At 40.0% G+C, this 27,604-nt stretch overlaps 2 protein-coding genes and 1 pseudogene across 9 annotated transcripts in view; 2 read left to right on the forward strand and 1 right to left on the reverse strand.

Annotated features, from left to right (window-relative positions):
* NFE2L2 (NFE2 like bZIP transcription factor 2) overlaps positions 1–9,749 on the forward strand; it is a 160,823-nt gene extending 151,074 nt beyond the window's left edge. For all 3 annotated transcript variants that reach the window (XM_054257494.2, XM_002749316.7, XM_078327340.1), the window contains 4 exons: positions 5,600–5,866; positions 6,487–6,576; positions 7,236–7,427; positions 8,055–9,749. In XM_054257494.2, coding sequence (XP_054113469.1) covers positions 5,603–5,866; positions 6,487–6,576; positions 7,236–7,427; positions 8,055–9,281 — 1,773 coding nt within the window. In that variant the 5' untranslated portion in view covers positions 5,600–5,602 and the 3' untranslated portion in view covers positions 9,282–9,749. The remainder of the gene's footprint in view (positions 1–5,599; positions 5,867–6,486; positions 6,577–7,235; positions 7,428–8,054) is intronic.
* A 642-nt stretch (positions 9,750–10,391) lies between these two features.
* On the forward strand, positions 10,392–10,971 carry LOC144576629 (mitochondrial import inner membrane translocase subunit TIM14 pseudogene; annotated as a pseudogene).
* Positions 10,972–16,329: 5,358 nt separating this feature from the next.
* Positions 16,330–26,731, reverse strand: HNRNPA3 (heterogeneous nuclear ribonucleoprotein A3). Of its 6 annotated transcripts, none has more exons than XR_013518860.1 (12): positions 26,657–26,731; positions 24,144–24,266; positions 23,911–24,057; positions 23,619–23,829; positions 23,226–23,315; positions 23,048–23,143; positions 22,882–22,959; positions 22,019–22,162; positions 21,056–21,178; positions 20,874–20,941; positions 18,190–20,781; positions 16,330–18,106 (listed from the first exon to the last, which is right to left on the reverse strand). XR_013518860.1 is itself a non-coding variant. In XM_035304459.3 (11 exons), the coding sequence occupies exons 1-10, from the start codon at positions 26,660–26,662 to the stop codon at positions 20,889–20,891; spliced, it is 1,071 nt and encodes a 356-aa protein (XP_035160350.1). In that variant the 5' UTR covers positions 26,663–26,731; the 3' UTR covers positions 16,330–18,106; positions 20,874–20,888. The 6 variants fall into 6 exon arrangements, 4 of the variants coding, with proteins under 4 accessions (XP_035160350.1, XP_078183470.1, XP_035160348.1 ...); XR_004744561.3 differs by having other exon boundaries at positions 26,591–26,731; XM_035304459.3 differs by lacking the exon at positions 18,190–20,781.
* Between the last annotated feature and the right edge of the window lie 873 nt (positions 26,732–27,604).

Here is a 27,604-nt window from a genome sequence, read left to right on the forward strand (position 1 = left end):
TGTGGCCTTCCTCCTCGGGGGACTTGCATTTCCCCAAAGCCCTGGATTTATGTGCAGAAGAGCAGTTTTAGTTCTTCCTTAGGCACTTCCCTTTCCTTCTTCCAGTGTCACGTTCTTGTTTGGGTTCCATCCGGACAATTATTTCCTCTTAGATGATGTGTGAGCCTTGCAGAGAGCTGGGACATTTGTGGAATAAATCATGTGCCCAGTCACACGGTTCTTTACAGGAAATGCGCTGCATATTAGCTTAGCACGAAACACAGTAGTGAGCTTATGGGCCTCTCCAACAGTAAGTCTTCAGTTTTAACTTCTGCTGGTTTTTTGTTGTTGTTGTTTTTTCAACATAAAACTTTGAAAGTTTCGTACAACATCAAATTTCTGCAGCATTTTGTCTGCTGAAACAGATGTGAAAATCTGAGTAGCACAGAATATGACATTAAGGCCACAACAAGAAACCCACTGTTGCTGCATTCTAAATTTGATCAAGATGTCTCTCGGAATCCAAAATAGTTGCTTCAAACTCAGCTCTTTTCTTTTATGAAGCAGGGTCTTTTTGTTTGTTTTAGAGATCTCTCATAGCAAGAAAAAATATTACATAAACCTTTTTTTTGAAACAAGGTCTCACTTTGTTACTCAGACTATAGTGGCTCCATCTTGACTCACTGCAGCCTTGACCTCCAGGGCTCAAGCAATTTTTTTTTTTTTGAGACGAGTTTCGCTCTTGTTACCCAGGCTGGAGTGTAATGGCGCGATCTCGGCTCACCGCAGCCTCTGCCTCCTGGGTTCAGGCAATTCTCCTGCCTCAGCCTCCTGAGTAGCCGGGATTACAGGCACGCGCCACCATGCCCAGCTAATTTTTTGTATTTCAGTAGAGACGGGGTTTTACCATGTTGACCAGGTTGGTCTCGATCTCTCGACCTCGTGATCCACCCGCCTCGGCCTCCCAAAGTGCTGGGATTACAGGCTTGAGCCACCGCGCCCGGCCCAGTCCTCCCACTTTAACCTCCCCTGCCTCCCCATGTAGCTTCTAATTTGCTTTATTATTTGCAAATAATTCAGAATCTCTCTGAAATCAAAATCCTTTTTTGTTACAACATGCTGCCCTGAGGAAGAACCAAGCAATGAAGTTGTCCATGATTTTGGAAGTTAATTGGTTCATTCTTTCTGACCATCTAGATAGTCCCAATGTTATTTTAGGCTCCCCCTAGTTAGGTCCACAACCTCATTATTATCCATTGGCCTGGACTTTGGTCTCACTTATACAGCAAGCAGTAGAGCCTATGTCACTGTCAACATGTAAACATTTGCATATTTTACATTTATAGAGAGATCTCTTTCTCTTTCACATGTCTCATTTGATCCACTAACATCTGTATGCTTGGGTAGGATGGAATAATTAAGCAATGTACAGCTAAAACCATCCAAACCCCTCAAATATCATCTGATGGGAAGGAAAAGGGGGGAAAAGGAAATTGAATGTAGTTATTTCAACTCCTGGCATGATTGACCCTGACAATTTTAGAGTAAATTCCACTAGGGATTTTATTCCAGTTCATGAGGTTCTAAGGATACTTTGCAATCCATATTTGTGAGATGTTTGCAACCTAAATTGCTTCAGTTGCATGAAGCAATTATCCTGGGATCTCCTTAACCAGGAGAAACCTCAGGCCCAGGAAGTGTGGGGTAAGTGAGGCAGGGATGTGCCAAAGTGCACTTTTTCCAGATACAGGGACAAGTATTTGAGTTTCTTTTACTGACCTTGCAAAGAGCTTTGCACACTTTGCACATCACTGCTTGAGATGGGTGGGAACATGGACTGCCTATTTTACAGAAAGAAATGAGTTCAATTAAGATTGAAGGATCATGCATTCCTTTATTTTTTGGTGCTTCTACTTAGTAGATGAGAATGTATTGAACACTTAATACCTTGCTTGGGCAGATAGCTCCAGTTTGCAGAAAGTCTAGACACAATACTCTGCTATCTATCTAGATGTACTCAGAAGAAATGGCCCAAGCAAATCAGAATTTCAAAGCAGAATTCTCAGCTGGGCGCAGTGGCTCACGCCTGTAATCCCAGCACTTTGGGAGACTGAGGCGGGCAGATCAGTTGAGGTCAGGAGTTTGAGTCCAGCCTGGCCAACATGGCAAAACCCTGTCTCTACTAAAAATACAAAAATTAGCTGGGTGCGGTGGCGTGAACCTGTAATCCCAGCTATTTGGGAGGCTGAGGTGAGAACCGCTTGAACCCAGCAGACGGAAGTTGCAGTGAGCTGAGATTGTGCCACTGTACTTCAGCCTGGGCGGCAGAGCGAGACCCCATCTCAAAAAAAATAAAAGTAGGTTTCTCAATACCTTGGAACATTCTGTCTCCATGAAGACCTCTGGGTAAACATGTTCATCAAAATGGAAACAGATCAATGTTTAAAACAAGTTATTCTCATGTCTATTTCAGTGGGGATGCCCCTGAGAAGATAGCAGTGTATGACTGAGTGCTCTGTGGTTGCTATTTTGTTGCTCCTGTTCAGAAAACTGATCTAGGTGACATGCTTAATCCACCCTGCAGACTAGCTGCTCCATACCACCAAGATTCTAAAGCAAAGTGTATATACAGTCGGCCCTATGTAGCCTCTGGTTCAGTGATGCAACCAATGGCAGATTGGTTCAAAAATACTTGGAAAAAGGCCAAGCACAGTGGAGTGGTTCACACCTGCAATCCTAGTACTTTGGGAGGCCAACGCAGGCAGATCACTGGATCCCAGGAATCTGAGACCAGCCTAGGCAAAATGGCGAGACCCCATCTCTACAAAAAGTAATTAGCGGGCTTGGTGGCATGTGCCTGTAGTCCCAGCTGCTTGAGAGGCTGAGGTGGGAGGATCGTTTGAGCCAGGTGAAGGCTGCGGTGGGCCATGATTGCATCACCACACTCCAGCTTGGGTGACAGAGCGAGATCCTATCTCAAAATGAGTAAATAAATAATAAATTTCAAAAAATATTGGGAAAACAAATAAACATAATATACAAATAAAATACAGTATAACAGCTACTTACATAGCATTTATACTTTATTAGGTATTGTAATCCAGAGATGATTTAAAGTTTGTAAGGGGATGTGCATAGGTTACATGCAAATGCTATGCCATTTTATGTTAGTGTAGGCTCATGGCTAATAAAGCATGAACCCGAGTGAAGCTGCCAGGCTGTGTGTCCTTGTTCAGCCGCTTTCTGGTAGTATCTCTTCTTTCTAAACCTCAGTATTCTTATACCGTAAAACAGGCATGTTTTATCTGTATAAGGCTGTTTTAAGGAATAGTTTTTATATGTAAAGTACTTAGAACAGTGCATGGCATATAGGAAGCCCTTAATAGACACTGGCTTAAAAATAACTAGGTGTATCCTATCGAGGTATACCTGACTACTAACTATGCTTACTCTGTGTGCTTTACACTATATATTGTTGAAGGCTAGAATAATGAGGAGCCCCATGAGCAGGGTTTCATAGCATTTAAGATTCCAACACCAACCTTCAGGCATGGGTACAGGTGGCCTGTGCCATCCAGCTAGCTGTGCTGCCTCCAGGCTGGGTGGCCTGCTGCTCCTCTGTTGGATAAAAATAGCCTGACTCCTCACTGAAACAACCACCATGTTATTTGTGTCCTTGGGAAGATGAAAGTCATAGAGCTGTAAGCCTGGCGTTGCCAGCTGTCAGCAGAACTGAAATACAAAGTGTGACATGTATCCACACAGTGTCCACTGGCCTTCAGGTCCCAACTGCCATTCCCTCATCTTGATTTTTTTCCATTCTCGAATTCATTATTTCCCCTATAGGTGATTTGTGAAATGGAAACAGATTTAGATTTCCTACCTATTTAGATTTTTCCAAAGACTAAATTTTGGAAATTTAGAATTTCCAAAAATTACAAATCAGAAAAACTGCTATTGACACATACGTGGTTAAGAAATTCTGGATGTGGTTCCTATGCCTAGCCTAGTCATATGAATTCTCTCCCCGTGTATCTTTTTTTGTATGTGAAACAGGGTCTTGCTTGTCACCCAGGCTGCTGGTGCGCAGTGGTGCAATGCTCACCATGGCCTTGACTTCCTGGGCTCAAGTGATCCTCTCACTTCAGCCTCCCTAGTATTTGGGACTATAGGTGCACACCACCACGTGCAACTAATTTGTTTTGGTTTTTAGTAGACACAGGTGTCACTATGGTGCCCAGGCTAAGGTCAAACTCCTGGGCTCCAGCAATCCTCCTGCCTCGGCCTCCCAAACTCCTAGGAGGAGGAGGAATAAGTCACCAAGCCCAGACTCTCCTCATGTATCTTTTACTAAATCAAAACCTTCACTCTTTGTAAGAGTCTTCCTGTATCTTAAAACTTAATACTTTTGATCCTTCCCTGGAGCCAGGGTTTTATTTATTTATTTTTGAGACAGGGTCTCACTTTATTGCCCAGGTTGGAGTGCAGTGGGTGATCATGGCTCACTGCAGCCTCAACCTCCTGGACTCAAGTGATCCTCCCACCTCAGCCTCATGAGTAGCTGGGACTACAGGTGTGCGCCACCACACTTGTTTCTCCTCTCCCCCGCATTGGTAGAAATAGGGTCTCTTTATATTACCCAGGCTGGTCTCGAACTCCTTAGATGAAGCAATCCATTCCTCCTCAGCCTCCCAAAGTGCTGGGCTTGCAGGGCATGAACCACCGCAACTGTCCCTTTTTTTTTTCATCTCTGAGATGGAGTCTTGCTCTGTCACCCAGGCTGGAGCACAGTGGTGTGATCTCGGCTCACCGAAACCTCCGCCTCCTGGGTTCAAGCAATTCTTCTGCCTCAGCTTCCCGAGTAGCTGGGACTACACGCGTGCACCACCATGCCCAGCTAACTTTTGTAAAGAGGATTATTGATAATTCTCAGGAAGGAAGCTAGTGGGGTCTCATCCCTTTCTCAACTTTTTGTTAAGCAGTAGACAACCCTAGTCTTAAACTTTTTCATGTCTCAACTAAAACTCAAGTCAAAAAGGAAGTTATTTAATAGGTGAGCCACAGAGATAAGAGTAGCAAGCAGTGATGGGAGAAGATAATCTAGTGTAGGAAAGATGGAAAGAATGGTGATATTTCACAACTGCTAGATTGACACTTTTTAACTTGGGAGTTACCCCTCTATAAACTGGATATTTTCTGAGCAAAGTTTAAAGAAAACTCTATGTATTTACTCAGTAGAGTTTTCCAAACCCTACTTCTCATAAGCCAGTGGCTTAGCATGCTTGCTCTAATTTCTATTTTCCATTAAACAAGAGTGGAATTTCTTTTAATTCAAACCATTTGTGACTTTGCCCTTTAGTGACCTCTACCATCACCCAGTCATTAATGATCCAAGTGATAGAATGGATGACTATGTGTTTGTAGGTTGTTTGTTGTCTTTAATGAATAGATTCATTGAATGGAATTAACTGTGCTCTTCTAGAACATTGGACCTATGTTCTCATTTAGATTGTATTTGTCATTTCCCCACCATCAACAGTGGCATAATGTGAATTAATTTATGTGGTATCTGCCATCTTAACCATGGTCTCTCTCCTTCCTCTTTTTGTTTTAAACATAGGACATGGATTTGATTGACATACTTTGGAGGCAAGATATAGATCTTGGGGTAAGTCGAGAAGTATTTGACTTCAGTCAGCGACGGAAAGAGTATGAGCTGGAAAAACAGAAAAAACTTGAAAAGGAAAGACAAGAACAACTCCAAAAGGAGCAAGAGAAAGCCTTTTTCGCTCAATTACAACTAGATGAAGAGACAGGTGAATTTCTCCCAATTCAGCCAGCCCAGCACATCCAGTCAGAAACCAGTGGATCTGCCAACTACTCCCAGGTACAGAGTACTCAGTTCTTGGGAAAGTTATGGCAGGGTTTAAGTAAAGACTGACCAAGGAATTAAACTATCTGGATTTGCATTCCAGCTTTGCCTTTCGCTGTGTCTTTTATTTACTTTGTCAAATCTACTTTTGAGTTCACTACCCAAACCTACTAATCTTACAAAGTTATTGTGAGGATTAGGAGGACATGAGTTACAAGAAAGAGTTTTGTAAAGTTCAGAAACCTCCTATAAGGATCAAGTAGCAGCAACAGAAGCAGTGGCAGTAGAACCAAGTAATAGGGATTACTTACAGTACTGCGGCAAGCACTGTTTTAAGAACTTAACATATACTGACTGATTTAATCAACACAACTGTATGAATTAGGTACCATTATCCCTATTTTATCTACGATGAGCAACTGAAGCTCAAAAAGGTTAATTTGCCCAGATCACTCAGAAAATTGGAGGAGCTAAGATTTGAACCCAGGTGGTCTGGTTCAAATTGTGCCCTGAGGTGATCTCTGAAATAAGATATTTACTTGATTATAAACATTTTATGAACATCAATTATGAATATTTAGCTTGGCAATGGAATAATCATTTTTGTCTTCTTTTGTGTTACTCCCTTTTATCAGGCTGCCCACATTCCCAAATCAGATGCTTTGTACTTCGATGACTGCATGCAGCTTTTGGCGCAGACATTCCCGTTTGTAGATGACAATGAGGTGACGTATAAAACAACTGATAAATAGCAAAACTCCATAACTATATAATAACAATCATATTCTATGTAAGTCCCTTCAGTAAGTCTCCATTTAAAAGAGTAAACATTTTTAGGAGGAAATTTTTTAACCAAGGAAATACTCTGTCAAGGAAACCTTAGTCTATAGATAACTTTACAATTAAGAAAAAAAAAACCTTCACATAATATAAAACCAAAATCATTTACTATCGCATAGCCAGAAACATGGACAGTATAACCATGGAAACAAATAACTCATTTGTTACAAGTATCTAAGAGGTTTTGGTGAGTAAAGAACAAGCTGGGCAATGAACGAAGACTTGTTAACAATTTTAATAAATCTGTTTTATCTAGTACTACTGTGCTAGATATTACATAAACTAAATCCTAAAGATTATACTTAAACATTTTAAAGCTTACTTTCAAATGCTTAGGCTGAAACTATTAGGCCAGCAAATAGTAAATGTGAGTCAGTAGGGTTAGGAAAAAGACTTGTTTCATTATTTACAAACAGGAGTCATGATTGGTTAGTAAGTAGAGACACGGAACTGCAGCTGATTCCACTTTGTGTCGTGACGGTGCCTTAGAGCTTACTCATCTTGTTGGTGGAAGACTCATTAATCAATGACTTATCAATTTTAGGTTTCTTCGGCTACGTTTCAGTCACTTGTTCCTGATATTCCTAGCCACATCGAGAGCCCAGTCTTCATTGGTACTAATCAGGCTCAGTCACGTGAAACTTCTGTCGCTCAGGTAGCCCCTGTTGATTTAGACGGTATGCAACAGGACATTGAACAAGTTTGGGAGGAGTTATTATCCATTCCTGAGTTACAGGTAACCAAAATAGAATGTAATACTGAAGATATTATTTTATATTTAGTGCCCTTTAGTCATTCTGATTATTTATGTGCCACCTATTTATAGGAACGATTGGAGGGTGCCTTTAAATTAGTCATGAGTGCTGCCCATGCTAGTTAAGTGGGTTGGATATCCTGAGGAATTTTTTTTTTTTTTTGAGACAGAATCTCACTCTGTCACCCAGGCTGGAGTGCCGTGGTGTTATAACTGGGACTACAGGTGTTATAACTGGGCTACACCACGTCCAGCTAATTTTTGTATTTTTAGTAGAGATGGGGTTTCACCGTATTGGCCAGGCTGATCTAGAACTTCTGACCTTGTGATCCACCCACCTCAGCCTCCCAAAGTGCTGGGACTACAGGCATGAGCCACCTCGCCCAGCCAAGGATAGAATGTTATAAACCTGACATCTGATGTGGGAACTCTGAAAATAATCCGTATACTTAGGCATGAATACGTATTAGAAATGAGAATTATCTCTGAATTACAGGGGTAATAAATTATAGAGATAAGCCTGGAGAGAATGTGGATAGGAAGTTTATCTAAATTTATTGCATGTGGATTAACTTTGATTTATATAGTATAAACTTCTTTCTCATGCAGTGTCTTAACATTGAAAATGACAAACTGGTTGAGACTACCATGGTTCCAAGTCCAGAAGCCAAAGTGACAGAAGTTGACAATTACCATTTTTACTCATCTATCCCCTCAATGGAAAAAGAAGTAGGTAACTGCAGTCCACATTTTCTTAATGCTTTTGAGGATTCCTTCAGCAGCATCCTCTCCACAGAAGACCCCAACCAGTTGACAGTGAACTCATTAAATTCAGATGCCACAGTCAACACAGATTTTGGTGATGAATTTTATTCTACTTTCATAGCCGAATCTGGTATCAGCAACAGCATGCCTTCACCTGCTACTTTAAGCCATTCACTCTCTGAACTTCTAAATGGGCCCATTGATGTTTCTGATCTATCACTTTGCAAAGCTTTCAACCAAAAGCACCCTGAAAGCACAGCAGAATTCAATGATTCTGATTCTGGCATTTCACTGAACACAAGTGCCAGTGTGGCATCACCAGAACACTCAGTGGAATCTTCCAGCTATGGAGACACACTGCTCGGCCTCAGTGATTCTGAGGTGGAAGAGCTAGATAATGCCCCTGGAAGTGTCAAACAGAATGGTCCTAAAACACAACCAGTACATTCTTCTGGGGATGTGGTACAATCCCTGTCACCATCTCAGGGGCATAGCACTCCCATGCATGATGCCCAATGTGAGAACACACCACAGAAAGAACTGCCTGTAAGTCCTGGTCATCAAAAAACCCCATTCACAAAAGACAAACATTCAAGCCGCTTGGATGCTCATCTCACAAGAGATGAACTTAGGGCAAAAGCTCTCCATATCCCATTTCCTGTAGAAAAAATCATTAACCTCCCTGTTGTTGACTTCAACGAAATGATGTCCAAAGAGCAGTTCAATGAAGCTCAACTTGCATTAATTCGAGATATACGTAGGAGGGGTAAGAATAAAGTGGCTGCTCAGAATTGCAGAAAAAGAAAACTGGAAAATATAGTAGAACTAGAGCAAGATTTAGATCATTTGAAAGATGAAAAAGAAAAATTGCTCAAAGAAAAAGGAGAAAATGACAAAAGCCTTCACCTGCTGAAAAAGCAACTCAGCACCTTGTATCTCGAAGTTTTCAGCATGCTGCGTGATGAAGATGGAAAACCTTATTCTCCTAGTGAATACTCCCTGCAGCAAACAAGAGATGGCAATGTTTTCCTTGTTCCCAAAAGTAAGAAGCCAGATGTTAAGAAAAACTAGATTTAGGAGGATTTGATCTTTTTTGAGCTAGTTTTTTGTACTATTATACTAAAAGCTCCTACTGTGATGTGAAATGCTCATACTTTATAAGTAATTCTATGCAAAATTATAGCCAAAACTAGTATAGAAAATAATATGAAACTTTAAAAAGCATTGGAATGTCAGTATATTGAATCAGTAGTTTCACTTTAACTGTAAACAATTTCTTAGGACACCATTTGGGCTAGTTTCTATGTAAGTGTAAATACTACAAAAACTTATTTATACTGTTATGTCATTTGTTATATTCATAGATTTATGATAATGACATCCGGCTAAAAGCAAATTATTGCAAAACTAACCACTATGTACTTTTTTATAAATACTGTATGGACAAAAAAATGGCATTTTTTATATTAAATTGTTTAGCTCTGGCAAAAAAAAATTTTAAGAGTTGGTACTAATAAAGGAATATTATGACTGTTAAAATTATTTCTTTGGAATTCCTTTGAGTTTATTCACACAGTAGTGTTTTCCATAATCATCTATTTAATACATTTAGATGTTTTGCATCTTCAGAATGTTTTCTTTGAAAATATGAAAAGAATTTTATGCTAAATTTCTAGTGACAGGGTTATAGAGAAAGTATATCAAGAGGATACTTTGCCTCTTCAATAGCAGGTACATCTAAACCCAAAAAATGTTATACACTGACATGAACGCATTGATTGATTTATTCCTGTAAGTAAATAATACACACTATACACTAGGCAGGGTTTGAAGTAGAAAGGAAAAAAACCAATACCCCTACCCTGGAATTTGCATTCTAGTGAAGAGGAGGTAACAAGGGTACTCCACTGTTAGAAGTGGATGGGGTAAAACAGTAAAAACATCACAGCACAAAAATAAGGCTATAAATGGGAAGAGCCTTACTGAGGTGGCAATATTTGAAGGTGTGGGAGAAGCCCTTCTCATAGCTAAGAGCACTGCAGACAGGATGCAGCAGGTCCAAAGGCTGCACATTTGAGAAAAGGACAATGTGACTCAAGAAACAGATGGGGGTGGAATATGGCAAAGCCTCGTAAGTCCACGTGAGGTGGGGAGCTACTGATGCTGTTCAGGAGTAACATTGAACTGGTTTTTAGAAGTTCCTTCTGGTGTGACTGCTGGCAGCGGCAGCCTAGCTTTCTGATAAAGGAGTGTAGTTAGTGGCAGGTGACTGTACCACTCTGGATGGAGGCTAAAGAAGTTAAGCTGGAGCTATGGTCAGTGCAGTGGTGGCAGCTGGACTGGCCATTTCTGCTGCAGGTTTTGCAATCCAGGGAGCACATGTAGCAAGTAAAACAGGTTTTTCAAAGTCTACAAAAATCTGTCTTCAGTGGTGGCTGTTAGAGAGGTGGGTTTGAACTCAAAATGACAAAATAGGAAGCAGCCTGTTAGGCCTTACTGCCAATAAGGGAAAAATAAGAGATGCTCAGTAACAAATGTGATACTAAATCGCCAAAGAAGGATCCCCTTATATAGCAACCAAAATCACTGAAGCTAAAGATTTACTAGGTCAAGCTCAAAAATTATACATATGAATTTTAGGTTCCTACTTTTTATGTATATGAGTATCAACTTTCTATAAAATGCCTCAGAGCTACAACTTTTCAAGCTCCCTCTGGCTTGTGTGTTGAAAACAGTATAGTGGGTTAAGGATGGGGGTAGGGAAACCAATTGGAAGGTTCATGCATTACGATGATGGCTTGGTCTAGGGAGACAGAAGAGGGGTAGTTAGGGACACTGGATTCTGCCATGTCTCAAAGAACTAAAAGGATTTTCTGGTAGAATGGATGTCAAAGAGTTGAGCATCTTTAAAAACTGAGTTGCCCAAAAATGAAGATTGGATAGAGAAGAGAGATCCAGATGGGAAAATCAGTTCCTTTTTGGACACACTGAGACATCTATTAGACACAACTAGAGTGTACAAAAAAAGTCCCCTCAAAAACCTTTCAAAATCTGCATGCTCATAGTGGTGGGTGCCTGTAATCCCAGCTAATCAGGAGGCTGAGGCAGAGAATTGCTTGAATCCAGGAGGCAGAAGTTGCAGTGAGCCGAGATCGCACCACGGCAATCTAGCCTGGGTGACAGAGTGAGACTCCATCTCAAAAAAAAAAAAGAAAAAAAAATCTGCATGCTTTCCAATGAACCATTCAGTTACTGATTTTTTCACCTAAGCAGATTTCACTTGTTCATATTATTTTGCCTTTTTAAAGTGAGGAAATGGAGATTCATTTAAGTATGTTTAAAATAAGCATTGTATGTGTAACTATTCAGTGAAGACTCCTAGCAACCCATTAGGAGCAGTGTATTGTTAGAAATCCTGTCCCTGGAACCAGACTGCATGGGCTTGCTGCTAATTCCTAGAATGATCTTTGGCAACTCACTTTAGCACTCTCAAGCATATTTTCTCATCTATAAAGCATAGTGCAGCACTGTTCACAGTAGCAGACTTGGAACCAACCTACACACCCATCAATGATAAAGAAAATGTGACACACATATACCATGGAATACTAGGCAGCCATAAAAAAGAATGAGTTCATGTCCTTTGCAGGGACATGAATGAAGCTGGAAACCATCCTTCTCAGCAAACTAACACAGGAACAGAAAACCAAACACTGCATGTTCTTATAAGTGGGAGCTGAACAATGAGAGCGCATGGACACAGGGCGGGGAACATTACAGAGGCCTGTCAGGGGGTTGGGGGGCTAGGGGAGGGGGATAGCATTAGGAGAAATACCTAATGCAGATGATGGGTTGATGGGTGCAGCAAACCACCATGGCACGTGTATACCTGTGTAACAAGCCTGCATTCTGCACATCAGAACTTAAAAAAGCAGAGTGGTATGCAATGGGCCACCCCACAAAAAGCACTGTGCTAGCTCATACTAAACACCGTATCAATGATGGGTGTTTTGTCTTTTTCCTTTAGCCTTCTATGATGATGCTTTTTGGCTACAAGTTAATCCAGTCAAATTAGCTTACAAGAGAATGTAACTGTTAAAGCTCAGGATTGAAAATGACTTGAAGGACTAATGGATCTGAGAATTCAAATGTAAAGATCTTGGTTTTCTTTTTCTTGAGACAGAGTCTCTATTGTCCAGGATGGAGAACAGTAGCACAATCTCGGCTCACCACAACCTCCACCATTCAAGCGATTCTCATGCCTCAACCTTCAGAGTAGCTGGGATTACAGGCATCTGCCTCCTTTTCCCACTGAAAATACAAGAGATGAACCGGGCCTGTGATTACAGGCCCAGTTACTCATTTTTGTATTTTCAGTGGAGACAGGATTACACCATGTTGGCCAGGCTGGTATGGAACTGCTGACCTCAAGTGATCCACCTACCTCGGCCTCCTGAAGTGCTAGGATTTCACGAGAGCCACTGTGCCCAGCCAAATGTGAAGATTTTGTGACCCGAATATTTTTCACGTGCTATCAAGTAACTTCCTCTGGTGGTGTGGTGACAGGGCATCTTGGGAGGAGACATCACTTTTCCAAACTCAGAACATAATCCCAGGTCTCGAATAAACTTGTCTATTCTTATGTCAAATCGTGAGTGGGAGAGGGTGGCAATAATCTCAGCAGCAGCCCTATCTGGAGCACCTAACACTGATACTTGAAGGAGGAAGAGCACTGCTGGGCAGAGACATTCTTCATTCCTCTGCATCCTTTGGTAGCAAACTGATTCAAAGTATTCTGTCCAATTCATACAAGATTAACTGGACACAGAAACTTACAGTACCTAAAAATATTACAGTGAAACACAAAACATTGTGAGAAATTATAAATTTCAAATAACAAATCCCAACTATGCCATGACTAATAAAACCAAGTGTTCACTTATCTTGATCTGTGTTCTATTTGAGAGCTTTTATACCTAACTGTCCTTAGTAAAATTTGGCTACTGATCTGTAATTGCACAACACTGTCTTATTAGAAAAGTATATCTTGGCCGGGCGCGATAGCTCAAGCCTGTAATCCCAGCACAGGGATCCACAGGCCGAGGCAGGTGGATCACGAGATCAAGAGATCGAGACCATCCTGGTCAAAATGATGAAACCCCATCTCTACTAAAGATACAAAAAATTAGCTGGTCATGGTGGCGTGTGCCTGTAATCCCAGCTACTCAGGAGGCTGAGGCAGAATTGCCTCAACCCAGGAGGCAGAGGTTGCGGTGAGCTGAGATCACGTCATTGCACTCCAGCCTGGGTAACAAAAAAAAGCGAAACTCCATCTCACACACACAAAAAAAGAGTATATCTTCTTGCCAAGATCTCTCAAGTTCCTGTTTTTGAGGGGACACTGCTCAAACATGCTTGCCATATCCGTATTTGTGGCTAAGCCTCAGAAGATATACAGGGCAATTCTCATTCCCATTTTAAAGACAGTTATCAGGATGCTTTCAGTTGATGTCTTTAACACTTGAGAATTGGAAAAGAAGAATAGAAAACTTCAATCCTATGTGGGAGGGAAAAACGCTTAAGACACTGGCATAACTTTTATCATCACCCATTAAAATGTTAGGTATGTCTCAGTATATCCTTGTAACAGTATCCAGCATTACCAAGACACTATCTTTAGGGTCTGTAAGGAAGGTTCTAGCTTACATTCTTTAAGCTACCGAATTTAACCTTGTGATTTATTGAGGGAAGAAATTGTAAATCCATTTTACCAATAAAAAAAAGGCGGGGGTATTAGGTTAAAACAAATTCTTAACCTGGATAGAACTCAGGTCAGAGAATTTTGATGGGAAGAAAATTTCGTCTTCATTTTCACTAACATTAAACATTCTCTTTGGTATTCCAGGCAACAAACCACTGATATTTCACAGTACTTGTCTTAAAGTACAATTTAAACCGCATTTTCACTTATGCATCACAACTTCAAAATGTTACAAATCAGACCCACCATTAGACCTAATTTGGTGTTTCAAGTACATTAAGTCACAAACTTAGTATTTTGGAAATATTTTCATGTAATGTTTAAGTAATACCACCTGTATCTCATACATGGAAAAATCAACATTCTAAGGGGCCTGCTGGCATACCAATCTGCCAGACAGCATGACATTCAAAAGAAACCAAGTAACCTGCCCAAGCTCACAAAGCTGCTTGTACATTCTGTAAATTTCTTCCCGATAAGCAAAATCTGACACAGGAATCAAAGTAACAACAACCTACGAAATACAGCAGACCATTGACTTCAAATAGGCAACCCATCAGAATTCTTTTGAATTTATTTTAAAGGATGTAAGTTTACTCAGGATTTATTGAATAATATAGTAATACAATTAAAAATTACCTGGAGCCTCCAGATGTTTAAACATTTTACACAATTCCTTTGAGTATTACAAGTCCCTTAAGTATTAATTAGTAGCTATATACATATATGGATGTAGTGAATACAACTTAGCCATTTCATCTTTTAAGGTATTTTAAAGCTGTCAGCATCCTTCTGTATGTATATAATTTACTCAATTACTATTTCTATACCAATAAATTCCTATTTCCTAGCTAACTTGCAGAACTGTGCTCACATAACCCCTACCACATCAACGTACACTTTCAATGCATCCTTGCTATTACCTGGTGTTAGGGTCTTTGAAAATGTATTAAGTTTAAAACAGCTTATTTTATCTATTACCACCTTACATCCCCCTAAACCTTGGCACTGTAGTATATTCAATCCAAAATTAAAAACCAACCCAATGTGTAACAATCCAATTTTTTGCAAAGGAAAACAGTGTTTAGAACATTTACTACCAGTCTGGGATGTGCACATGAAGACTCAAATTTTAGCTCATTTCCTGAATATTTTGGAGTTTATAACAATGTGCTTTTATTGTGAGAAAACAAGAGTAAATATACTTCTTTTGTTGGAAATAAGTCCATGCTCATCCTTTATTATTCCACGACCTAAGTATTAAACTGAAATTGTAAGACACATTAAGATTACTTAACTGCACCAAGTTAACTGCACCAAGTATGACACAAGTGTTTCAAATTAAACCTAACAGCTAGCCAAGAATCCTTAACTGGCTTTCACTTACAAAGTATTTCACTTGGAAAAACTATATTGGGAAAATGTGCTTAACAGCTATTAAGGCTAGAAATCCAAATGTAAGTTGTCATTTTAGAAGACTTCATCAAAGCCTTACCCTCCCCACCAAAAAATTAATCCAACAAAATAAGAGGGCCATTGTACACAACATATTTTCTTGTGTGTTAAATGGCAGCGTAGTTTAAGACTACTTAAGGTCATGAAAGGTTTTCTCCAACTCTCACCATACAATGCTGAACGACTCCACTGCCTCTCAAGATTTAACAAACTAGGTACTTTCGGCCAGGTGCAGTGGCTCACACTTGTAATCCCAGCACTTTGGGAAACCCAGGGGGGTGGACCACGAGGTCAAGAGATCAAGGCCATCTTGGCCAACATGGTGAAACCCCGTCTCTACTGAAAACACAAAATCAGCTGGGCATGGTGGTGTGACTGTAGTCCCAGCTATTCAGAAGGCTGAGGCAAGAGAATTGCTTGAACCCAATTGAGCAGTGAGCTGAGACGCCACTGCACTCCAGCCTGGCAACAGAGTGAAACTCCCTCTAAACAAAACTAGATAGTTCCAACATCTGCAATACCTCCCCCCTTTCCCTCCTAGCAACCACCTTTACTTTTCTCCTAGTTTGTTTCTATTTACTAATTCACTTGCTTATCTTATTTTGGTTGTTTTCCCTCTCAAAGGTTCAGATTCCTCATATGTATCACCCAAATACCTCATTGTCTTTCAAGACCTAAGTTCTTATAGGCAACAAGTGCTGGTAACGTTAAAAAATATTTTTTCTTCCATGCCTATTTCCCATGGCTTGTTTTCCACATAATAGAATCCACATCTTTTAAAGTAACTCATAAAGGCTCACTCCAAGTTTCCTGTTGTTTTATTTACTGGTAAAAGAACTCAAAATATTCACCTATAATGTTTAAGTCACATGAACACTGTGAAGTGACAAAACAACACACACATTTCTAAAAATATTTTAATGAAAAAGTTATCTTTCTGTAAACATTTCATCAGACTACAAATGAAACATCTGAATCCATTACAGAACACTTCTGAATTCTTAAAAATTAGAAAACACACTTAGGTTTTATCATTTTGAATATTTAGATAGGCTAACAATCCTTACATTACCCTTGCACACTGGCATGCTTATTCACTATTTTGTGACATCAATTACTGGAACTCCAAGAGATACTATCATTAATTAGGTTTCAAATTGTTGACTATTATATACTGGAATTCTTAAAATCAAGCCTATTTCAATTATTACTTAACAAATACACTTTATTACCACATATTCTCCTGTAGAACATGAATATAAAATCAGCTTTTTAGAAGTGTAATATTAGAAGCATTAACCCATAATTTGGTTTAACAAAATCAGTTAATTCTGCCTCAACCACTTATATAACAATTTTTTTAAACTGCTGCTACAACTAATACTGTATTTTTCAGAAACGACAATGGAACTATGTTTAAATAAAACAATTTTATTTTCATAAAGAAACGAACTAGAAAGAACAATGCACTTAAAAAATAAAAACGTTTCCTTTCTTAGGAAATTTGCTTCACTAAAACCATATTGTAAAGGAAATTCAAAGGCTGTTACCTTACTCAACATGTGTAGAAACTGGGTTCTCATTTAGATAGAGCCAACAGCCATTTTCTAAGTACACTGGCAAACTGACTGTTCTTCATGTAGGAAACCGGTAATTTGGAAACTAGTTTGCATTTTCAGTATTTGTCTCCATTAGGGTAAACTAACCACCTTAATTGTTAAGTCCTTTTGGGGCAGCAAAAACAGCCCTTATTAACCATGAACAACCAGTTTGAACAGTAATTCAGTATTCTTTGGAAAAAATGTCTTTTTATAAAGGAGCACTAATTAGGCCCCCACTGCTTCTGGTTAACAGATGAACCTAAACAAAAAAAGGAACCAAAATGTAACCTGTTGGTCCAATGAATTCCCTGAATTTATATACAAGAGAACTTATGAGGCCACTTGAAGACCAACTTTTATCTGTGACATCTGTTAACTTTTCTGAGATGAGGTCTGTCAACCAGGCTGGAACACAGTGGGGCAGTCAGCTCACTGTAGCCTTGACCTCCTAGGATCAAGGGATCCTCACATCTCAGCCACCCAAGCTGCCAGGACTACAGATGTGCAACACTAAGCCTGGCTAATTTGTCTATAGGCAAGTCTCAAACTCCTGGACTTCGGATCCATCTGCCTTGACCTCCCAAAGTGCTGAGATTACAGGCATGACCTGCTGTGCTGAGCCCTGGTAACTTTTACTGTTCCTCTGAAGGTGTTTTTCCCAATATGAGGATTGCCAGCCTACTGAGTCTGTGGTGTGCAGTGCTTATTAAAAATTGGTTTTCACCAAAGCTGAAGCTACCTTCTACCAAAAATTGAGTTTACCCTGAAGACAATAATAAAAAATGATATACACAAGGGGTCACAACTGACTCCAGATGAATAGTTATGACTATTGCAGGGCAATTTTTAAAACTAAAATTTCAATGTGTTGATCATGGTACCAAGGTAGTTTTAAGCTGAAGAATTTTACCAATGTGCCTACTAGAAAGGGACAAAGTTGTGAAATATGTACTTGTAGGGAAACAAATGGTGTCATCAGGTTTTACTGTCAGCTACAAACCTTACCCAGCCAGAAACCTTCGTATTTTAGATGGTAGGAAAGACATTCCGCATTTAGGCAAGTAGGGTTCTCATTCAACCTGCAAATCAAAAAGATTACTCTTACCTTGCTTTACAAAAAATTATTCTTTAATTAGTGAAAAAATTCAAATTCAAGCCTTACCTAATGCTTATTGCCCTTCCTTGCAGGTCTAAATGCTAGACCTAGTGACTGTGGCAACTATCTCTCATTGATGTTCCAAAAGGCGAAGAGCTCCTTCCTGCTAGACTTTCTTCGATATTTCAGTTGTAATAAGCAGATTAACTAGCTTTTGAAAAGTTGCTCACTATCATCATAGTATCTTATGCCTTCACTTCTCTGTAGTTGAAGCTCTTGCTGCTGCCTTGTCATTCTTTATTTATGCTGACTTGTCCATACACAAAAGGCTGCTGAAGTCCTGTCTTAGTGAGTTTCCTTTGATCCACACTGTGCTTAAAAAGCACATCTTAGGTCCTTTAAAGCTGGTTAAATCGCTCTCCTCATGGCTTACTTTTCCACACTGTTCACAAGAGCTAAGCTAATACAACTTATAAACAGGTCACATACACAGATTTCACCTGCTTATAGGTTGTAAACATCAACTTACTGTAAATGTTTTCACTATAATACTAGTTCCAGAACATAGAAAGTTGGTTAACAGTACAATTAACCTTATATGCCATTAAAGGATACTGTCAAGGTTGTGCCAAACAATTTCACAAACATAAAACAGGAAATGTCAATCTCCCCCATTCCTTTAAACTTTATTTATGAATAAAAGAACTTGAGACAATTTAGCTCAATTTTAATGTTTCCCAAGCATTATTTTGACCAGGTACCCAGGTTTAAGTTATGAACATTGACAGTGTCCATTATATAACCACACTTGAAGTTATTAAGGACTTAACCATTTTCTAATATTAGCCTATTTTCTACACTGCTTTTTCACATATATGCCCATTAACAAATGGAATGTCTGTTACATTTATTGTTTGTGAGTGTTTCTGGAAAACTGCAGTATGTGTGAAGACCAATTTCCATGGTGGCATTGCATGCATCCAAATATTAATGCACAGAGGCACAGAATTAGAGCAACAAGAGAGCATATTCAAACACTAGCACGCCCCATTCCCCTTTTTATTGCTTGTTTTGCTTAGTACTTCTTAAAACAAAGAATCTTGAATTCAACATTCAACTACCAAGAAAGAATAACAGCAGGGCACATACTCAGGGATCGAATGAAACTGTAAGTACTAGCTGGCGCAAAACAGTAGACATTGATTTATATTAATATATATATATATGACCTTATTATCTAAAACTCTTCTCAACCAGGGCCTTCCAAACGAATTGGTAACAATATGATTTATGTTGAAATATACACAAGAAGTTACAGTGTGTTCTTTGGAAATTTAAGAACTCAGACTATCCAAATTTGAATTCAGGTCTGTAGGAAGTGAGAAGCTTGTACTAAGCAACTGTGCTGCTACATTTCTGCTGCAGTTAGGTTATTTTGGATAGTTATACCTAAACTATCCTTGGTTTCATCCAGCAAAATGTATAGGGTACAAACAGGAAAGCATGCCAGCCAGTTAGGGGTTTAATAATGCATGATTTTTATTCTCTTACTCTGAAAACTTACATATATATATATATATATAAATTTAAACCAAGGAAAATATCTGATGATTTATGGGCCTCTTGTGCTTTAAAAAAGAAAAAAAAAAGGTACCCACTAATTTGCTCGGATATAGCAGGCTTAATGGTCCTGTATTTTGAAAAGTTTTAAAGAATGGTTTCTAACGTAAGAGAGAGAAAACATCCACTACCCCTTTTCTGAATTTAAATGGAGGGCAGTTAAACATTCTTTACACCCAAAACCTATGGCAGCAGTTCAAATTTGACCAAGCTAAACGTAGAATGAAGATGTTCTAAACACAGCTAGGACTCAGCAAGTCTAACACACTAAAATCATGTGATTACATTTTAAAAGAAAATGCACAAAAACCAAATAGAAGTTTTGAGATATTTTTCATTTGAAGGTAATCTTAATGCTATTAAATTCACAAATGCTAATTTAAATACCCAGTCCTATTTACCTAAAACACACATTGCAAACACACATATATCTATTCTCTCCACATGTCAGTGCCCATTCATATTATGGTTTGGAAATGGGGAGAATAGATTCCCCTTAAACTGCAAGTCAGCAGGTGTTTCTTTACAGTTAACTTTAGCAAAATTCATACAAAATAGTAATTAACAATGATCTTCTTTACTTGTTAACTCACAAGGAAACACCTTCAAAACTGCATTTTGTTAAAGTTTCTGTACTAAAATGTAGAAAAACTGAACTACACAAATATTGAAAAGTTAAAAATTCCTTAATTTTTTATTCCTGGTACCACTACCACAATTTACAGGGCAATATACCTGATGTAATGAAAAGAAAAAGAAAAAGACAAAGCTACAACAGATAAAAGACCTCAGGAATGTACATCTAATTGACACTACATTGCATTAATCAATAGCTGCACTTTTTGCAAACTGTGGCTATGACAGTCCTGAACAAGAAGGGTTTCCTGTTTAAGCTGCAGTAACTTTTCTGACTATGGATCATCGCTCCTTCTGTGGCAGATTTTTACAGTTCCTCTAATGCATTTGGGACGACTGTCTCAAAGTAACCTGCAGCTTTCCTGACAACTCCTCGCTCTCTCTCCTGCTAAGAACTGTAGCCTGTTGAATAATACAGGATAAAAAAATTATTACACTCAGTGAACAGTTCCACATATTCTTTATCATCATGACAAAAATTTAAAGATACCTACCCTTTTCTGCTGCTTTTAGAACCTTCTGCTACCATATCCACCACTTCCACCACCAGATCCATAACCACCTAAAAATATATATAATAGATCCATAACCACTAAAAATATACATAATATCTTAAAAGAAGTATGCATTTTTTTTAAATTAAAGACTCTTAAAGAATGATTTAAGAAGTACTTACCACCATAGGGACTGCCCGAGCTTCTTCCACCAAAACTGCCCCCTTTCATGGGTCCATAATTTGATTGCTGTTGTCCACTATAATTTCCAAAATCATTATAGTTCCCACCACCACCATAGTTACCTGAAATCAGAAAGGGTTTATGTGTGGTTTACCCACACAATAATCATTTTCCCCTTTTGATGTAACTATTATTGTTTCACAATTATGGTAGCATGCTTACACACATCACTTTGGTAGCACCACTTGGAATAACTGATGTCAGCATATTGAAAGACCATCAACATTTTGTTTGTATTAGATGGTATTCTCTAGGCACATGTTCTTTCTACCATTAACACCATTGAAATTGTCAGTGTTCCACTCACTATGATGCTGCTGCAGTATAACATTTAAAACAATGTGAAGGCATTCTAACTTGTTAAACCTTCGCTCATCTGTCACTGACATGTTAATTAGGTCCAACAAAACAGGACACTCGTAAGGATCTTAACAGTATCCTGGAGTAATGACCTACATTAAAGCCTGCAACATACCTGTGACGTATTGACACAAAGTACTTTTTCTCTTACACCTAGATGGCAACCTGCTCACTTCAACTTGTCTCAGTATTCAAACAATTTACTCCCATTTGTCCATTTAAAAGTACTTAAAAGTTCAGTTTAAAAGTACCTAAGAGTCAAGGTAAAATTCTGGCAATATATAAACTCCCTATCTTTTACATGTATTATTACATACTGGCAAATGACCACTTTTAACTTCTCAACTAAGAGTTGAGTGTATTTTAGTAAACAATCAGCAAAGTCAAGAAAATTTGAATTACCCACCATTTTATTATTTTCTAATATTACAGAACACACAATTTTACCAACTGCTAACTTTTAACACTTGTCAAATATATGTCATGGGAACTGTTAGCAACACTGAATAGTTCACATTTAAATGAAAAAAGTGAATGCTTACCACCACCAAAATTTCCTCCTTCGTTGTAACCATCATATCCTCCACCACCGCCACCATATCCACCACCTTGGTTTCCATATCCTGGTCCACCACCACCATAACCCCCTCTACTACTATAACCAGGACCACCGCCATAGTTGCCACCTAAAAAAAAAACAACAAAAAATAAGAGCACACAAAAACATAAATGTGTAAAGAGTGAAGTTACTCAATTCTGGTGATTGTATGTTTAAGAAACCAGATCTTGGTCTGTTGCCCAGTCTCGAGTATAGTGGCATGACCACAACAATGCAGCCTTGAACTCCTGGGCTCATGCCACTCTCCCACGTCAGCCGCCCGAGTAGCTATACTATGGGCATGTGCCACCAAATTCCCCTATTTTTTCTAGCAACATGGTCTCCTGATGTTGCTCAGACTGGTCTCAAAATCCTCACCTCAAGTGATCCTTCTGCTCCAGCCTCCTGAATAGCTAGCATTACTCAATTCTGGTTTTATATTACATTTAAGCCACTGGCAAATAAGCCAATGAGTTAACACTCTGAAACCTGGTAATACCAAAAAATAATAGAATAGCAAGTATCTAGAGCTAGTAAGAATGAAAATAAATGCTTCAGTTTTCATTTTATCAATCTGCACTAAGAAAAATACAGCCCCAGACTTCAATTCTAGCTCAACTCCTAGTACTCTCTGAAAAAGACCAGTTAATGTTAAATCTCCAGGGGAAAAAGAGTCTCTACTCTTCTATGGCATTAGTTTGGAAATACGTCTTAACCATTAAGTCATTCAAGTTTTAATTAAAATTAGAAAGGTAGAATACTTAATTTTCCATAAGGTAAAGAAAGTTATTAAAATAAACCACCTACCATCACCAAATCCATTATATCCACCATCACCTCCTCCATAACTACCTCTGCTGCCACCACCTCCACCACCATAACCTCCTGAGGAAAAACAAGATATGAATTAAAATCATATATTTAACTTACCAAAACGTTAGGTACATATGTACTTAGAAGATAAACATCCTACCTCTTCCACCAAAGTTTCCACCACGGCCAAAATTACCTCCACCACCTCCAAAGTTTCCTCCGCGACCCATAAAATTGCCAGATCCACCTCCACGACCTTTAACATAGGCAAGGGAGATTTTAAGAATCTTACAGCCACCACTAAAATCTTTTGTGTACATGTGTATGATACTACTCACCTCTCTGTGATCCAGCAGACTGCATCTCTTGTTTAGAAAGGGCCTTTTTCACTTCACAATTATGCCCATTAATAGTGTGGTATTTCTGAACTACATTTTTTTTTTAATCAAACAAAACAAAAAGTTATTTTGTGTTTGGAAAAGCGCATATATATGATACCCTCTGTCATTATGTAACCCATTAAGACATAATCAGGTAGTGACTCTGGGAATGAAGGAGCATTCTGAGATGTTAATGTTTATTCCTTTACCTGGATACTGATTACAGAGTTATTGACCATACACTATAAAGGCTGTTACATGCAACAGAAAATTACAAGCAATTTGGCAAATTTAGTTCAAAACAGAGAAACCACTTTTTTCTCATTTAAGTTCCCATAAATTGCTACTTACCAACAATTTTATCAACTGTATCATGATCATCGAAAGTTACAAAAGCAAATCCTCTCTTTTTTCCACTCTGCCTGTCTTCCATAACTTCTATGGTTTCAATCTTGCCATACTTTTCAAAGTAGTCTCTCAAATTATACTCTTCCGTATCTTCTTTAATACCACCAACAAAAATTTTCTTCACTGTTAGATGGGCACCAGGCTTTACAGAATCCTACAAATCAAGTCATGTATTAAGTCAAGACATAAACTTTCACAACAATTTCACATATTTTACAACATATTATTAAAATACCTCTCTAGAAACAGCTCTCTTTGGTTCCACTACACGCCCATCAACCTTGTGTGGTCGAGCACACATTGCTGCATCCACCTCTTCAACACAAGAATAAGTCACAAAACCAAAGCCCCTGGAACGTTTGGTTTGGGGATCTCTCATTACCTAAAAAATAAAAGTTTTATAACATTGAAACACCTCCACCGGTTCTCTACACCCCTAAAAACCATTCTGTTCCCTTAGTAACTTACCACACAATCTGTAAGTGTGCCCCATTTCTCAAAATGTTCTCTTAAACTATCATCTGTAGTTTCAAAGCTCAGACCACCAATAAACAGTTTTCTCAACTGCTCTGGTTCCTTTGGATCATGGCCCTGAGACAAAGAACCAATATGCTTAAATTACCTCTTAAAGATGAATTGTTAAGATGTACGAAGAGCCTTTAATCTATCATAAATAATAAAATCAACATCAAATTCCTGAGACAGTTAACACTTTGTCCAGTTAAAACTTTGACTAGAGGAAGGGAGCCATGGCCCACGCCTGTAATCCCAGCATTTTGGAAGGCCAAGGTGGATGGATCGCCTAAGTCAGGAGTTCCAGACTAGCCTGGACAATATGGCAAAACGCCATCTCTACTAAAACACAAAAATTAGCTGGGCACGGTGGCGGGCACCTATAATCCCAGCTACTTGGGAGGCTGAGGCAGGAAAATTGCTTGAACCCAGGAGGGGGAGGTTGCAGTAAGCCAAGATTGTGCCACTGCACTCCAGCTTGGGCAACAAGAGGGAACCTCCATTTCAAAACAAACAAAAAAACCCAACAATTCTGACCAGAAATACAGACTTCCACTGTTAAAAGGGCTAACTTATGCCAAGGAAACCTACTACCTGCCTTTCAAATGCCAACATCACTTCAATTAAACTGAAATCCAAGACAATTCCAGAACAAAAAATCTTCCATTTTTTAAAAGCTATGACCCTTTACTTTAGAAGTTGCTAATGAGAAATCATTTTCTAAGGCACTAAAGTGTTGGAGAAACAGTGCTGCTTCTATCCCAAGTATTCTCAGCCTACATCCTAACACACATTTAATTTTAAACACAAAACTGTGATGATTAACCTCAAGAAACTCACTGCTTTCAAGCAAATTTTTAAAAGTCATTCCTAAGCTAAATTAGCATTTCCTGTCCCCCCCCAAAAATTAGAAAAAAAAAAGAAGCCCACCAAATATAGCTTTGTATAGCCCATAGCCCATGCTTGTTATATGCTACAAAAATCTGCACTTTACAACTCAATTTTAAGAGTCACAAAAAAGTGGCAAGTTGGACTTACTTAGTAGTATGAATTGTCTGACTAGAAGAATGGAGCACAGTAAAACAAAAATTTAGATTTTTAAGAATTAAAATGTTCTGAAATTGTTTTATACGTTAGTCAGACTTTTCAACACATTGCATTAACTGTCATTTAATGTATCATTAAGGTTTCCGTCATCCGAAGTCCTTAAAGGGGCTCACATTTACATTCTAATGTCTTCCTGTGTCTTCTAGAGGTAGAGATAAAGCATTTAATGTGAAGCGACTGTCACATACTAAAAAAAAAATGTTAAATAATTAATAGCCTAAAGCATTAATTCATGTAGTCTCATCTTTTCAAGTTTTGGATAATTGTATTCGATTGGCAATAATAAAATCGACAAAAATAAACATTTGGGATCCACATAAAACGTACCGCCAACACACACGCAAAAATTTCAACTCTGGCTGCAGTCCTCTAAACAAAATTCCAGGAAACTACAATCAGAGCCGACTGAAAAAATGGGAAACCACGAAGATCAAAAATACTTTTAATTCTTATTTAACATCTACACTCAAATTCTTCTTCTCCACTCCTCGACCCTGGCCGGGGCCGGGAAGGAGCGGACTGGGTTGTTTTCCGCATCTACACTCAAATACTAAGTTCTTCACCCACATGGCGGTTTGCGAGGTGTAAAAATAGTTTAACAAGTCCTTTAAAGCAGCAAAGTTTTTAGCAATCTCGTATTTCCGACAGGATGCTGCGAAGAAAAGAACAGGCTAGACAATTAAAGACTCTCCTCACGAAGCGGATCCGTAAAAGGCCTAGAAAAGCGCCGGCAGAACTTCAGCAAAAGCGCTACGTTCCGCGCTTCTAGGCCATTTGCGGCATTTTCCGCTGGGCCGCCTCCGCCCTCTTCCCTCCAATCCCAGGCTCTCTATCCCGGCGGCAGAGCGAGGCGGCGGCCATTGCGGGCCAATGCGCCATTTCGTAACGCGGCGGCGGATCAATGTCAATGTGGCCGCCGCCCGCCTGCTCGCTCGCCCGGATGTGCCTGCTCGTCCCCTCCCCTCCCCCCACCTCCTCCCAACTGCTCCCGCCGGGCCCGCCATGCCGCCCGCGGTCTCGCTTTGAGGCCGCGCAACCGGCGGTCCGGCTTCCCTCCCCAGGCCTCCTCAGCCACGCCGCGCCTCCAAGGGGCCGCCAGTGCAGCCGAAGGTTAAGGCGAGGCGAGTGAGGCGCCCCGAGGAGGCCTCAGAGCCCGCTCCCCTCCCCCTCCCAACGCTCGTCTCAACGCAAGAGCGCGGGACGGCCGACCCAGTCCACCCGGCCTCCCCGCTCCCACCAGGCCAGGCCCCCCAAGCCGGCCATTCCCCATCAACCCCCCGCTCTCCCCCTAATACCTCCTCCCCCCGGCGGCGACGGCGACGGCCGGAGTCGGGCTGGGGGCGACCGGGCGGCGGTTTTACCTCCATTTTGAGACCGGACTCGCCTCTTCCAACTCGAGTTCAATATGGGACCGAGAGGAAGAGGCGGGGGCAGTCGTCACGTGACGCGTTTTCCGCGCGCCGCCAGTCTGGTGGGGGAGGAGCGAACTGAGAAGGGGGCGGGGCCAAGCGGGCGCGAAGAGGGACTGGACCAGCGGGTTGGCGGGCGGAGGGCGGAGGCGCGGTGTGCCGCGGGAGCGCGCGCGCCTTGCCAATTTCCAGGGCTGGACCGCCTTTGCCGCGGTTTGCGTCTGGACGTTGGTCCGGACGTCAGCTCGGGCTCAGCCAATAGTGAGTACCCACGTATGGAGACTGCCTCGTGACTGCTTGTCACCAGAGAGAAAGGCCTTTACCTTTCTTCATGCGCCTGTCCTTCTTTCCCCACGCAGACCTCTCGTTCTGTGTTTCCGAATTCATTCCTTTCCTGTGCCTGAAATAAAACGCACGTTTTTCTTGCTTGTAATTTAAAAGTGGCAAGAAAAACCCCTCGGCCTCCCGGACCACCTCTCCTGTTTCCAAATGCCAGGGACCAATGTCTGACTGCGGCGCCATGTACCGAAAAATCCCTGCGACTCCGACATGTGGGAATCACAGGCACCTTGGACAGGCCTCAAAACGCGGCTGACTTACAGAATTTTTACTCCTTAACAGAGGCAGGACTGGTGGAGGTCAGTTCATCAGTTATTCACTGATCTCAAGAAACAAGTCAGGACTATTTTCTAATGTGCTGCTTTCAAGTTAGTGTGGAAAGAGCTGAAGCATCTTTTCTAGCTGACGGAATTTACGAAACTGAATAATTTACAAGATTTCCAAAAAAGCAGAATCGCCAGATAATGCTTCCTGTTTGCGAATGATTGTTACCATGATGCTCTAGAGATCCGATCCTTTCTCGGCCCAGATCATTTGACTTTACAGAACTTTAGTTTTAAT

The sequence above is a fragment of the Callithrix jacchus genome, chromosome 6 (genome assembly GCF_049354715.1).
Source record: "Callithrix jacchus isolate 240 chromosome 6, calJac240_pri, whole genome shotgun sequence".
NCBI lineage: Eukaryota > Metazoa > Chordata > Mammalia > Primates > Cebidae > Callithrix > Callithrix jacchus.